General features: G+C 41.6%; 1 protein-coding gene across 2 annotated transcripts; it reads left to right on the top strand.

Annotated features, from left to right (window-relative positions):
* Positions 1 to 6901: 6901 nt before the first annotated feature.
* mfap3l (microfibril associated protein 3 like) lies at positions 6902 to 13738 on the top strand. 2 transcript variants are annotated; one of them, XM_079257927.1, is made up of 3 exons: positions 6902 to 7037; positions 8134 to 8540; positions 11870 to 13738. In XM_079257927.1, the coding sequence occupies exons 2-3, from the start codon at positions 8246 to 8248 to the stop codon at positions 12769 to 12771; spliced, it is 1197 nt and encodes a 398-aa protein (XP_079114053.1). In that variant the 5' UTR covers positions 6902 to 7037; positions 8134 to 8245; the 3' UTR covers positions 12772 to 13738. The 2 variants fall into 2 exon arrangements, with proteins under 2 accessions (XP_079114053.1, XP_079114054.1); XM_079257928.1 differs by lacking the exon at positions 6902 to 7037 and adding an exon at positions 7101 to 7160.
* Positions 13739 to 15349: the final 1611 nt, after the last annotated feature.

The raw sequence follows: 15349 nt of genomic DNA, 5'->3' as shown, positions 1-15349 counted from the left end.
TAAGCTGGGAAAGTTGTGCAGAGGACAATCAAGACATCCAAGACACTTCCTCATTGGTCCAACACCCGCGGACTCTGACTAGCGTCTGGATTTTTAATGCAGTATGAAATATCTTTTGCTCCATGTTAGTGACTGCAGTAGCTCCTGGTATTTATAAGCTCTGGCTTACAAATGCATTGGTGGGAAGGCAACACCTGGGTTGGAGAAAGATCTCACCTATTTTCCCACAGAAACACAGTTAAAGCTGGGGTAGGTAATGTTGGGGAGCTCGCAAGATTTAATAAAGGCATCCTGTCTTGGCTCCTCCCCCTCTGGTTCTGCTCCTTACGAGAGCCGAAGCTTTTTTATTCGCAGCTTTGTCCTCCAACGATTTTCTCTTTCTCGGCTGTTTAGCAGGAGGAGGCAAATAAACCGAGTCCGGTCGGGGAAATCCTTCCTGCATTTTCTCAGCCATGTTTCCTTCTGAGTTTCTTCTTCACTACTTTGTATTTTTGTCCTAACACGATATTTACATGCAGGGTGTAGATATCAGGTATGTGCTGCGGGAGGAGGGGAGCCTGGAGAAGAAGCTTACAAAATATAAGAAATGAACAACTTCAATTCGGCCTGAAAATTTTGATTGGTCAGTTTTTACAGATTTACACTAAACTGAGGGGTCTAACTATATTTCTTATTGTTCATGATTACAAAATGTATAGACTACTATCAGGATGAGGAACCACTTCACCCAGAGTAAAAAAAAATGTCTCTGATCAAGCTTACCTACCCCAGCTTTAATTAAATGCAACTTTATTTGTGTAGCACTATTTTGCAACAGTCGTCTCAGGGAACTTTTAAAGCTGCAGTGCAATTCGATCAAAAGCAATATACAGTAGTTCAATTATGATCCCATTAAAACAAATCCTTTATATGATCCAGATCAGTCACGTTTATAATAACTGTATATCAGCCAATTCAAGGACATACCTGGATTGCTTCACATCTTCTCCTCAGTTCAAACCCCCATCCTGAGTGGAAAGTGAGTGTGGAAAGGACAAAACTCTCTTCTCCAGGAAGGGAAACCTCCAGTAGAGCCTGACTCAGAATCGCTATCTACCTTGACTGATTGGATCAAAGTTGGGTTTAATGACCGTAACTCTTGCACTCAGTACCTTTGTGTGCTACTCACGTCCACATTGTGATAAAAAATAATAAACAGTAACAGTAAGTTTTCCAGAAACTGTTGTCCAGCACCTTCAGCAGGATACAGTGTGACATCCTGCCCTTGTGCTGTCATGGTTAAACACTCATCACCACCAGGAAGTTAAATTCTAATTGTGTTGTGTTAATATTAGAAGTGTAAACACCACTACTGGCAATGATATCACTGCATTATTTATGGCAGGGGTCACCAACTCCGGTTCTGAAGGGCTACCATCCTGCAGGTTTTATTGTTTTCCAGGTACAACACACCTGACCCAAACCAGTGGCTCATTAACAGGCAGGTGCAGAAGATGACAACAAGTTCTTGGAGTACCTTTTCACTTGGATCAAATGTGTTGTACAAGGGAAACACTAAAACCTGCAGGATGGTAGCCCTCGAGGACTGGAGTTGGTGACCCCTGATTTATGGTGCCAAAACAACATGACGCTTAACTAACAAGCTCAACTTTAGTGTTGAGAGTGCACAAAACACCAATACAATGCAAAATCAATCCACCAGCACTGCTTCTCGTACGTTTTTCCAGATCTCTGCGATTACATCTTTGACGTCAGACATGTAGACTTTATCTGAATAGCCTGAACAAACCAGATCATGAAGAATCAGCTCAATTCCTCACCGAGACTGAGCTGTTTGCTGTTTAACCGACTGATTCATACTTCAGCGCAGAAGATGGCGAGCAGAGCCGACAACATGGCAAAAGTAAGTGAGTTTTTACAGATATGTCCAGATATTCATGCTGGTGTCAATGTTGCTCTGAAGTGAAGCTGCCAAAACCAGTTGACAACAGGATTTGCATGTATGTTGACTGGATTTGTTTAAGCGACTTCAAACAGCAGATACTGGACTTCATTTTCACAAGTAAGTGCTGACTAAAGGGAAGTTACTGTAGGAAAGTGGATTATTTCTAAAATGGTTAAACTGTAAACCAGAGGTGTATAAAGTAGAAGTAAAAATAAAGTAAAAGTCCTGCCATGTTTTTGGACCAATGCATTTAGAACAGGTGTTTTCACTGACAGGCTCATCTAGCTTGCAGTGGAGTTGAGCTAAGTAAATTCAGCTGATTTAGTGACTGGTTGGAAAGAGCTGCCAGACAGGACTTTTACTGTCTACTTTCACTTTATACACCTCTGCTGTAAACATGGAGAAAAGATAAGATCTCTTACAGGTGTTGGGGTCTGTGTTGCTGGGTTGTGAGGTGAACATCAGACTTCATCAGAGAGAATGCAGCGATCATAATGCATAATAAACAAAGCCCTCTGCGGTCCTGAAGTGCAAAATGCAAAAAAAATTTTAAAAATTGAAAGACAAAAAAAAAAAACAAAAAAAACAAATAAGGAAAAAAAAAAAAACTACATTAACCTACAGAAAGAAGTAGACACCAGTGAGCATCATAAGAAATTGCTGATTGAACACTTGTACCATCACCCAACCAGCAAATTCTCATGTTGGCCGCTGGTGCTTACCTCTTGCTGTAGGTAATTATTTTAATTCTATTTGTTTTTTGTTAATTTTTTTTTTTTTTTAAAAATGATTATTGTGGGTTTTATTTTGCGTGTGTTTTTTTTTCCATTTGTAGATGTGTTTTTCACTTCAGGGTCACCGTACTTACTGTACGATAATAGGACAAACCATAGAACAAACACCAAATAGTCTTCATCCTCATGTTAAGTGATGCAAAGGGACACACATTTAGCTTAATTTGTATAGGGCAATTGGAAATAAGTAATTTCAAGGCAATTTACAGACGTAATCTATTTTAGCCAATTAGCTCTGATCCAGTTAAAACGATCCAATCAGCACTAATGCAATTCTAGCCAATTCATGAAAAAGTAATCGTCTATCTAAGGAAGCCAACTGATTGTGCCAACTCTTGTTCCTGATTCAATCCCACCATCATAAACATCTTTGTTTTTCTCGGCAATGTAACCAAATATTGCGTAGAGAAAACTATTGACAGCTATTTTGATTGAACTCTTAAAAGAAAAAAAAGTCTGCCTGTACCTGACAAATTCAGCAGACAAATGGGCTGCTCGCCTCCTCGATTCATCAAAAACTCAAAACACTTCACTGAAATTCAGTCAAAGAAATCTAAACAGTTTTAAAGTCAATTTGAGGGTAATTTCTACCTGTAAAATGATGAAAAAAAGCCCCATCTCTACAAGAGTCATCAGAGGAACGTCACTAGAAGCTCTGCTTCATCTATTTTTCAAATCCTGCATGGTTAATGATCCTACAACAGAACCCGCTGACAACAGCAGGCTCCATCTGTTGACTGTTTTCTTGTCCTCTGTGCAGACTTTCTCCCTGCTGTGCTGATATGCAGTTGTCTGTGTTACAGTGTGACGGAGCTCTCAGAAGTGTTTGTGTTGAGCTGAGACATTTATCTGGGAAGGTTCACGAGGTCAGGCAGGTGGAGCAGAAGTAAAGGTTGGTGCAACACTTCAGAGTCGTGTTGGGGAAATAAAGTACGCCTCTTTTATCCAAACAACTGAATTACTTGACCTAATGGTAATTATTAAAGGTGCATTTTAATCAAATAGTATTAAGCTAGATAACTTTTGACACCCTCATTTAATGTATATACTTTTTTTTAAGGTTAAAAAAAAAAAAAAAAACAGCTTACGGAGAGGTAAGCTGCACCAAGGAAAATCAAGCACCAAATCTGATAACACGTCCCTTTTCATATTAATAGCTTTTATACACAGATGGAGCATTATTGGCTGAGTTATTGACCATCTGCCAACATTTCAATACATAACATCAATTTTTCAACATTTTCTGGCTTCAAGGCATCGCTTATCAAATCTATCCCACAGTAACAGCCTGGATGACCCTGACTTGAACAGGTGCTTTCATTTTGTGCTGCAGTCAGTATTTCCGCTATTCGGCACCAGAGTTGTTTCATTACACAACCGTTCAGCTTGGATGCCTTTTGACCACAGTCCATTTACTACCAGTTAAATTTTGTGTGTATCCAGAGATATTCAGAACAGGCCAAGCACTGATACATGATATTAAGCGAACAGTATTTTATCTGTCTTCTCTGTGGAGTCTGAAAGGCAGGCTGCAAAAGTAGACACCAGAAATACACTCTTTATGGAAGCATGTACTCATATTTTCATACTAAGGGATTTAAAATGCCTTTTTTGCACATGTAGCGAGTGTTTAATTGTTAAGGCTGGCTGGGAAAGTAATGTGGAAGATGTAAAATGTTTATATTAGTTGCTTAAATGTGTAAGGGGTAGAAATATCTTCTTATGACCCCAAAGTAGCCAAAATAGTTTGGCCTCATGATGACCTAAATCCAGCAGTACTGAAGAAATAGCATGGCCCAGTTACCTATGAATGATACTCACAGGCTATATGAGAGATTAACAGACACGCTGACATTAGTTTGCATACAGACATTACTATGGAAGCAAAGTGCTGCCTCTGAAGAAAAAGAATTTGGACCTTATCCTCTTATTTATGACAGTTTATAGTAAAACCATGCGCACCACAGACACTTAGTGTTATGTCTTAGAAATATTGGAGCACAAAACATTTTAGATGCAATAAAGGATTTTCTCAAAGACAAATATTTCATGCTATTTTTGTCAAGGATGTGTGTAGTGTTTATCTTGTTTGTAGAGCAGCTTTAGTAGAGCTCACATGCACTGTCAGAGTCCTACAAATTGTGATCTTATATTCGATCAAATTTCTTGGGAACAGGAAAATAGGTTGTAAACAAAAAGAACTTAAGTTATTAAATTGAATAAGTTATTTCTCTTACATACAGTCTATGGGGCTGACATGCATATTGCATTGTGTATTTGCGTGTATCCCTGCACAGAGTTGTTGCCATTCAGCAGTTGTGTAAATGTTATTTTTTTAAGCATTTCCAGTCTGGCATATCTCAGTTTGAACTTCTCAGATATGTTCACCTTTCACTGTGAAGAGAGACTGTATTAAGTTCACAAACACACATTCCACATGTGAGACAGGAGTAAATATACATCACACAGAGTAAAGCTCAAGAATATATTACTTTACTAACTGCATTACATTTTAAGGTGTACATTTTTAGTAAATAATTTAAAATTAACATGTTAGAGTCTTTACCCTAATTGTTTTTCCTTCAGTGGCAGAATTGCTCCCATATCTTATGAAGCCTTGAGCTTTGTGTTGTTATTGTGTGTTTTTAATAGAAACCCAACTTAGACTATCGATAGTTTGTATGTTTTGTTGTTTATTTTGCTCTGAAAAACAGTAAGATACCAAATTAAGACAACAGCTTGGTCATTAGAAAGTGTTATTGCATGTTGGTCTTTTGGACAGACCTCATTTTACAGACCTGGAGCAAAACCCAAAGTCCAGGTCTGAAATTCTGGACACCTTACAACACGGGTCTCCGCACTCAAGGCCGGATTATCCAATGGGCATTATGGGTACATGCCCAGCACATAGGGCAAACACCAGCAGTTTGGACAACATGTACATAAAATGTACATAAAAGCCAGATAGTTACACCACAGTGTCTAGTGTATTGCTATTGGTACCATTGGCTGTGAGATGTTAAAAATGTCGTTTCACAGTGTATCATCACGATTTTCACAATGTTGCGGTGGGTAAGGGGGCCCCTGGAACACTCTGGGCCCAGGGGCCTGTGCACTTTTAATCCGGCCCTGACACACTAAAGCTAAAACACTAAAAGGATGGTAACTCACGAGGATCGGAGTTGGAGACCCCTGCCTTACAAAAATACCAGTTTCCCAACCTATACGGTCTTAAATCTACAAACATCAACCTCGCTGAATTTGCATCTGCACCAACCCTTCTTCTTCTTGCGGTTCCGGCAGACTGAACACCACGGGGTGTATTGCTGCCCCCCTCCACTTAAAGGGAAATGCACCTCGCATCAACTCACATTCGATCATGAAGTCCGGAAGAGGTTATGAAGTGGAGCACAGCCTCCGCTACGCCCTTACAGTTCACATTTGGATTGAGGAGAACTTTTAATGATACTGAAGAGAATCCTAGCTTCATGACATCAATAAAAAGAGCTCTTCTGAAGTCCGCATATTTCTCACATTCCAACAGCACGTGATGAACCGTTTCTGACTTTCTACAGAGGTCACAAAGACCATCTTGATGTTTTCCTATTAGAGCTAGATTATTTGCCAGGCCACAATGTCCAAGTCTTAATCGCGTGAGGATAACTTGCTCCCTTCGATTTTTCCCACAGATTGGATTGCAGGATTTTACACTCTGCTGGATTTGGTGGTAGTGCCTCCCTCTTAATTCCCCGTCCCATTCTTCCTGCCATTTCCCAGAAACATACTCGTTAACTATGCTGCGACACTCGAACTGCCCCAACGAGACCCTAACCTCCACCTCCAGCTGCTTTAGAGCCTCCTTAGCGACTGCATCCACAACCTCGTTTCCCTTGACGCCCACATGCTGCACCAACCCAGTAAACTGACACCAATTTAGCACTGAGCGCCCAGTCCTCCTTCCGCTGCTCCCACGTGACCAAAAACTCAATAATTCCACCTTAAAACATTGACAAATTCGCACCTGCCTTAAACCTATTGTTAATTCATACCTCTGAAAACAGATCCGAATATTTGACCAATTAAAAAAAAAAAGTCACTCAAGCGGTAATTTTCCTCACTAAGTTAAAGATTAAAGCAGGCGGGCAGCGTTGCCTCCCGGCTTTCAGGGTTAAACCTCCAGAGCAAACAGGCAACAGTAGGAGGTGGATGGAGATGCCGGAGGAGAAATAGCTCGCCATAATCATCCACTATGGGGTATTCTACCAAACATTTAGCCATAAATGACCACGGACCATGATGTAAGTATTAAAACATGGTTGTTATCCCCGGAGAACGCGGAAATGGCCGCATTCAGCCGGTTTAGCGGCTGCCGTCGACGCGGTGTTGGCCGTTTGCTGGACCGCTAGGCTCCCATTGAGGAGGTAACGTTACGATGCAGCATTTTTCGCCGTGAACTGGGTGTTTAATATGCCAAATAGTTCACTCTTTCCCGACTATTGCCATCGTTTCTTATCCAGTATCTTATTAAACCGTCCGTGAAAAAGATGCCTCTGTCAACAGTTTGCTAGTGACACATTTCTAGAAAGCTCCCCCATTTAGAATAGCTTTCCAGCACATAGCCGGATCCCACGATGTCGGTCATGTCTGTCAACAGCTACTTGTAATTGCAAAGCTTGAAACCGGGTTAGTTTCTCTCCCATGTGATTGAATAATACATTTAGCCATTACGGTGCCTCTAACCTGGATCCCAAGGCGGCAGTAAACGCGTGTTTACGAAGTGAACCAGAAAGTAGACGGAGCCCACGCACCGCTCCGTTATGTGGCAGCGAGGCTTTGTGTTCATTCTGAAGCCCTGTTTTACCAAAGAGCAACCCTACTTAAAGAAATGTGACTCTAATCATCATAATTTCTAGCAATATCACAAGCCACGGATTCCGAGTTGAGTCATTATTATCGTATTAGCTGGAAGCGACCTCTGTTGTTTTTGCTGCTGTGTTAACAGGATAGTAAAAGGGCAGACAGGCAGTGTTTGTGGTTCTGACACACATTTGGTTGATGTTCATTCAATCGTGAGTTTCAGAAAGCTTTTAAAGCGCGCTTTGAGAAAACAACCACCTCAGCTTTTCTTGTATAGCATTAAATTGAAAAGTATAAAAACGAATATCTGTCATCAGACCAGATCTGTTACTTTTATTTGACATTTAAATAAACCAAAGGTACTAGCAGCTTCTAAAACCAAATAACTTTCTGCTTTTCTTGGTTTAATCAAATGTCATATTTAGCAAATTTTCCTTTTAGACTTGAACAAAACTTTTTTGGAAAAAAAAAAGGTTTTTATCCCAAAAATGTTGATTTTGTTCTGATTTTTCTCTGCAAATCAATCTGTTGTTGCAGTGAGATGCTTCACACCACAAAGCTGAAAACCAGATTGCCTTCCACCATAAAGAGATAGCCAGTCTGCCGGATGGCGACCCAGGAGGAATGACAGTTTCTTCGCCCTTGGGTGATGCACCGACAGTTTAAGAAAATGCTCTGGGCCGGGGGATATGTTATTCTGGTCCTGGTGCCTCTTATCGCCTGTAACACTGCTGGGGCCTTATCGGTGGACGTCGTTGGAAACAGCACGGAAATTAGCAATGTCACAGACAGTGGGTTTGTCCCAGTTGTGTTCACAAAAGTGAGTCAGATAATTGCCCGTGAGGGGAGCTGTGCACTGATTGATTGCAATGTCACCGGAGACCCGTTCCCCAGCGTGCAATGGTTCAACTCCCATGGAGACCGCCTGGACACACAAACAAGTGGTGAGAAAGACTGTGCTGTTACTTTAAACCTGATTTCCTGTTTGGTTTTTTTTCCTCTCCTGATGCAAACAACTGCCAGTCACGTGATCATAGTTTCATCAGCAGCAAATACAGAATAATTTTGGTTTTTCTGATAACTGATTCAAAGCAATGTTGGTAAATGTCTTTGTGAGAGTAAGTAGTCAGTACTTGCACACCAGTACAAAATGGGTACAGTGCTTCCTGAGGAGCTGCGTAAATACGTGCTGAGAAGCCTTAAGACACAGGTGTGAAACTCCAGTCCTCGAGGGCCGGTATCCTGCAGGTTTTTGTCATCTCCATGCTCCAACACACCTGACCGAAATCCATATATAGGTTGGCAAGAAGCGTTTGGATTCATTTGATTTGAATCAGGTGTGCTGGTAGAGAGAAAGCACAAAGACACCGGCCCTCGAGGACTGGAGTTTGACACCCCCGCATTAAGATAAAATAAGTCTGCTAAAACCAGACTCATTTAATTTATCATGCAGTGCTTGGAATAGCAGTGTTGTCGTTTTGTAGTCAGTTTTAAAGTCATGAAAGTCCACATTATAACTTGGTTATGGTGACTGACCAGATTATTTAGCTTGGTTTTGTTTTGTAAAGCCTTCATTACAAGTAAAAAGAAAAATAAATCCACTTCGAGTTTTTACATAAACCTATGTACTTTTTCCAAGAGACAGACAGCAAACTGGAAGGAAGTTTCATGTCAGTAAATGATGTTAGTGACGATGTTACCTCACAGATTAGGAGCAGTGTATTCTGCTTGTTTGATTCACATGAATACACAGCTGGTGTGTGGGCATTTATAGCAGACAATATTATCAGGAGTTCTCGATCCACTTCCCGTACCCCAGTATGATTCTCAGAGAACTGGTAACATCTGTAGCAAACGGTAAAGTTTGGCCTTGACCAGTCATTTCACGTACCTTTTGATAGCAGTGAGTATTTTTTTTTTTTTAGTGGAAGTCACATTCAGCACATTAATTTAACTTTCATTTTTCCATTCAGCGGCGCCTCCTTTTGTTGGTTGTTTCACCTCAAAGGGAACGCAGATGGCAGAGCGGTTTGTTTTGATGGCTTTCCTGCGCCGACCTGTTGAAACCCGGCATGAGACAGAAAAGAGACTGCGTTGTTATTATGACCCACAAACCCAGAGCAGCGTCTGTAACCATCACAGAGATCCCCCCCCCCCCCCAGGGTTACACTCAGGAAAATCATTAGAGAGGCGCTGACTTTCCCTGCTGTAAACACTGTTGCTTTCCCTGCAAAACTGGCGTATAGTATCGGGCAGCGCTTCAGTCGCATTTTGTGGTGGAGATAAAATTAGAAGTCCTGCTCTTGCCTGTAAAAGGCGGATGGGTGGGATGCAGTTCAGGCTACATTTCCTGACTGGTCTTTCATCTCCTGAGGATAGCGGTGAGGGAAATTATCTGTGATAATAGAGCAGAGGGCAGCAGAAGTGTGTTTCTGCTCTGTAGGAACTCATCAATTTTTATAAGATTTAAACAGACTGAAAACTGGTAACTAGCTCACTTTAGCCTGTCTCCATCCCCAAGCCTCGTCTCGTAACAGGCTTTTTCTGTGCTCTGAAGGGATTTTAGGCTTGATCCTCTTATCCTGCTCCTGTGAAGTGAACAAAGACTTTTCACTGCACCGTATCGTTTCTGATTAGATTATCAGTTAAAACAAACTCTTCAGTAACTTGATGAGGCGATCCACAACCAATAAGACAGACATGCTGCATTGCATGTAGAGAACATTAAAATGTTATAAAACATGTTTGACACAAGTGTTCACCAAGGTTGCCTTGCTTGTACAGTTGTGCTTATATGTATTCATACATCATATTTCATGAAAGAAAAGGCTGCATTTACAACAGTCACTCAAATAACTGGAGACTTAAAAAAGGAACAATAACTAAAAATTTGCAAAACTATAATTTAGTCATATAAGACACTGTTTTTTCATTTAATTGAGTTGAAGAAAGAAAAAACAAACAAACAAACAAATTGGTCCTGGACAAATTAGAGCACTTTTCTGTTGAACAGTGGGACAAAATACCTGTCAACAGGTGCAGAAGTCTGACTGAGAGGAACAGAAAACACCTGACTGGAGCGGAAACATTGAAGGATTGTTCAACAAAATATTAGTTAATGAGTGATGTAATATGTAATAAATTATCTTATTTGTTTACTTTTTTTAAAAAAATGTTTCTATTGAACCAGAATTAGAAAATAATGTAATGATTTTCATAAAATTTTTATTTATTATTACTTTAGTCAATTTCAGCTTATTTTACAGGCAGCTGTGTTTTTTCCTTCTTTAATGAAAGGGTATGAATAAATATGAGCACAACTGTATCTTTGGTTACTTTTCAATGCAAGTGTGCACGCAGTCTAACGGCAGCCATAGCGATGATTTTGGTGGGTTAATAATTGTTTATTTTTGGTAATTTTTTATTGAATAAAACTGACATTGTAAATGTTTTTTTTTTTCCTGAGCCTGTGATGTTCTTTTGTTTGTTGCTTCACCCCCGAGAGTGTGCGTAGCCTGTTCCTGTTAACACACAGTGCAGTGTTTCCAGATGAAATGCAGCCATCTGTTTAAATATTGAAAGCGTGGCAGGGATAATGAAGCCTCTGCACTCTGGTCCGCTTTGATACACACAGTTGAAAACCTTGTTTTGTGCTCGCTTTATAAAAGCACCAGCTGATTTTTATCCGACATCAGGAGTCCAACACCAAGCTGATAAAATATGGGAGAGGATATGCTGACGGCTTGTAAAAAATAAGGCCGAAACAGCAGGTTCTCCGGGCAGAGACGATGAGGAGTCAGAACAGTACAAGATGTGCAACTTTGAGAAAATAAGTTTGTTAGAAATCTACAAAGGTCAGCAACAAAAACACTGTTTGCTGTGCACACCCCCCATCCCCCCCCCCCTCCACCAGCAGGGACAAGCATGCATTAAGAGGATTTTCAGGGTTTAAACTTTGAATTTAGTCTGTTTTTGAGCGAGCAAACTGCAGATCACATGGTGACGGTGGTTAAATCTGACCTTTTAAAGCAGGTCAGATCGTTCAGTGTAGTCCTGGTGCTAAAATGAATAAAAAGGTTCAGGTTTTACTGCCAAACGTGACCCTGGAAAGGAGAAAAAAACCAAACATAACCTGGTTTATATTAACTTACATGGTTAAATATACATCCAGCAGGAATCAGCGCTACCTCCTTTTCTCCACCGTTTTAAACGACCAAGAAGTGATGATGAAGAGTCATCATACTTTTAGTGTTTAACTTCTTTGTATTTATAGGTGGGAAGTGGTGGCTGCTGGACAACGGCGTGCTTAACATCACCAGCATCGAGTTCGCAGACCGTGGGAAGTACACCTGCATGGCGTCCAACGTTTACGGCAGCTCCAACTGCACAGTGACCCTGCGCGTGGTCTTCACCAACGGTGACATGGGCGTTTACTACATGGTGGTGTGTCTGGTCACTTTCACCATCATCATGATCCTGAACGTAACTCGCCTCTGCATGATGAGCAGCCACCTGAAGAAGACGGAAAAAGCCATCAACGAGTTCTTCCGCACCGAGGGCGCGGAGAAGCTGCAGAAAGCCTTCGAGATCGCCAAAAGGATCCCCATCATCACCTCGGCCAAGACGCTGGAGCTGGCCAAGGTGACGCAGTTCAAGACCATGGAGTTTGCGCGGTACATCGAGGAGCTGGCTCGCAGCATCCCTCTGCCGCCGCTCATCATGAACTGCCGCACGTTCATGGAGGAGATCCTGGAGGTGGTCGGGGTGGAAGAGATGAGGCACACCTTCGTCAGGCACGCCCCTGAGGTGGCGGGCAGGGTGGCTTCGATTGGGGCGAGGGACGTCTTCACCATCCTGCAGGTTAGAGACAGGGAGCGCAGCGGGTCGCCCACCGCCGACTCGGACAACTCCTCCGTTCACGAGCAGCCGCAGCACATCGCCATTCAGGCGTCGGTCCACCCGCCACTCACCGCCGGAGGTTACTGCAGCATTGAGGCTTCTTCCCAACCCGAGGCCTCACAGACCTCGCCTCCCCCTTCCTCCCCCCCACCACTGGCTCCCCTTCCCTTCCAGGAGCAGCCTGAGGCAGGGGGAGACCAGAGCTGCCAACAGGCTGGTGGCGAGCAGCGGGCGAAGACCCCCCCCTGCCAGGTGTTTTATGAGAGCCATGTGTGAAGAAGCGAGGAGGGATAAGTGATCCTGCTATGCATTTCCACACAGAACATTTCAGTTTCACACGTTGGAGGAAAAACAATCACATTTTTAGTTCCCTTTTTCTGAACCTTTGTTTAGAGAACAGATCAGACGCTTTTTCGACTCTTTGGAGCATTTTCCTCACTCTGGACTCATCTTGAATGTACGCAGGAGGTCTAATCAGTTTTATCAATGTAGTAAAGCAAAGAATTGTATCAGGACATTTTCCATGTTGAGCTCATAACTCAGTCTGGTATTTAAGGAGATGAAGTTACTTTCAGGGAGCGGGCTGCTTCAGTTATTAGTTTCTTTTTCACCTGTAGGGTTTTTACAGTTTATTCTTAATCTGCTGCAAGCTGTTTTCCAATGCCACTTTCCCCCCTCCCTCTGCACCAAGCACAGTAAACCTCCTCCACTTAGTCCAGAAACGATATCCAGCTGCTGTAAGAGCTGCTCTGCTCACCTACTGATGTATAGTGGACTGAGAGAAGTACGCTGCTGTACAGCATTCAGTAAAGCCAGGTAGACCAGTGTATTTTCCTGATTAGATGCAACTGATTTATGGAGATATGTTTCCTTTGAGGTGTTTTGAAGAGTATTATTCTCCATCGTGATGTGGTTTAATTTCTCCATTCTTAGTTTAGACATTTTTCTTGAAAAAAAAACAAAAAACAAAAAAAAACTTATGTTAATGCAGCAGAGAAACGGCTTTTTTTCTGTCCTATGTCATTTTTGATTTAAATTCTTACTTCCCACCTGATCTCAGCCTCGTCTTGCTTCTGCAGAAGCTTTATAGTCAAGTTGCATTACTGCTTGCATGTGTAAGTGGACAGAGGAGATGAAGGAACTCTTACTCTCCCTGTCTGTGTATCTTCCTTAGCTTGGCTTAATATCCAGTCTGCGGTGGAGCTGAGCTGGACGCTGTTCTGCTTTTACTGGTGCTCTTCAAATGCCTCTTTTTGTAGTGGAATAAAATGGAAGTGCTGTGCTCAGAAAAATCAAATGTGTAGATTTTCTTTTCATCAGTCTTGCCTTTGAACAACAGGTCACACTTGAGAAATGTGTGTTTTGTTGTAGTTATTGTGTGTTTTGTTGTAGTTATTGCCCGTATCAACCAGAAGAGGACAATAATAGTTCGTTGATGTCTTCATTTGATTTCAAGTTTTCTAACTCGACCCTCCAGTTGCAGTAATCCCTTCCTTGTCAAATCTTTAAAACCCGGGACGCTGTCTTGGGACTCCCCCTGAGAAGTGTAGTCACAGTAACAGTGATGCATTGTCTGCTGTGGCACAAAGGTAATGGAGGAAATGTGTCTGTTGACAAATGACGAGCTGAAAACATTTAGGTGAAATGTCTTTGTAACTCACACCTGGCAGTGTTGCTGAAATCCCTCAAGAAACTTAACAAAATTGACCTTTTTAGACTTTTAAATTTATTAGTATTTAAACATGGTGTTTATTTTTTTAATAGGAAGACCAGATTTCTGAAACCAGAGGAAGGTTTTATCTAGATGACTGGCAGAGACGTTAATGATAGATGTGTAATAAGATCCAAACAGCAGACATGGAGCGCTCTGATTCCCTCGGCAGCCGTTACGTATCTGTCTGAACTGTAAGAAGCAGATTTCATGCTTGTGCTGTAGACCTGAACGACGACGCGTGAGGCCATGAGGACCTATAGGTCCTATAAGTCATGCTCAGTGGCAGCAAATCCTTTATCTGATGAACACAAACCAAGACTAAAAAACTATACTTCCTAAAGTAACATTTGTCAGTCAAGTGAATGCTTTTATAATTAAGTTTTGCAAACTGAGGTCACCATTAAAGCAATTCTCCTGTAAGAACAGATCATTTTATGTTAAAGTAACTCAACATATTTCCAACCTTAAAGCAACAAGCCTCTGATGCTGACATTTATTATGCACATTCCTGGAGCTGTCGTTTTCCTGCAGCATCCTGAGAAGAAACCAAATTTTACAACTATTCTCCTTACTCAGAGCTGCATGATGGTTTACGCCACTACACCAGCAGTTGCATAGCAACAGACTGATTATTTTGGATGCAACCCATAGCAGGTTCAGCATACAATGAAGAAAGAGAAAATCAGTCGACGTCTGACTTTTACTGGCTGAGGAGAGCTCAGAGAAGAGGCAGGATGCAAGATGAAACGAGCCTAAATTCAGTACTGTTACTTTAAAAGTACCGCGTGTAAGAATTACTGACATATGGTGGTACAGGAATTACTTCACATGCTGTTGTGAAAGGATGGTGGCTGTCAGTGGCCAAAATTCTTCCAGAAATAAACATCTTATCGGTGTGTGGATCCAAGAGCCTCAGGTGCACTACAGGTAACTATTTGATGTCTTTTTTAAACATGTTATTGATCCCTAACACTCCTTACACAAAGCTGCTTCTGCTATTTTAAAGTTCAGAATTTCTGGAAGTTTAGAGCAATTCATACACATATAATTCAGTTTTCTTTGTCACAGATCAACCCGAGTTGTTTATACATACTTAGAGCAACCAACAACTACTTCATGAACCCTATGGGGTGGGACTGA

This window comes from Telmatherina bonti (genome assembly GCF_933228915.1).
Source record: "Telmatherina bonti genome assembly, chromosome: 18".
In the NCBI taxonomy this organism is placed as follows: domain Eukaryota; kingdom Metazoa; phylum Chordata; class Actinopteri; order Atheriniformes; family Telmatherinidae; genus Telmatherina; species Telmatherina bonti.
This window is presented reverse-complemented; position numbering and strand designations above follow the sequence as displayed.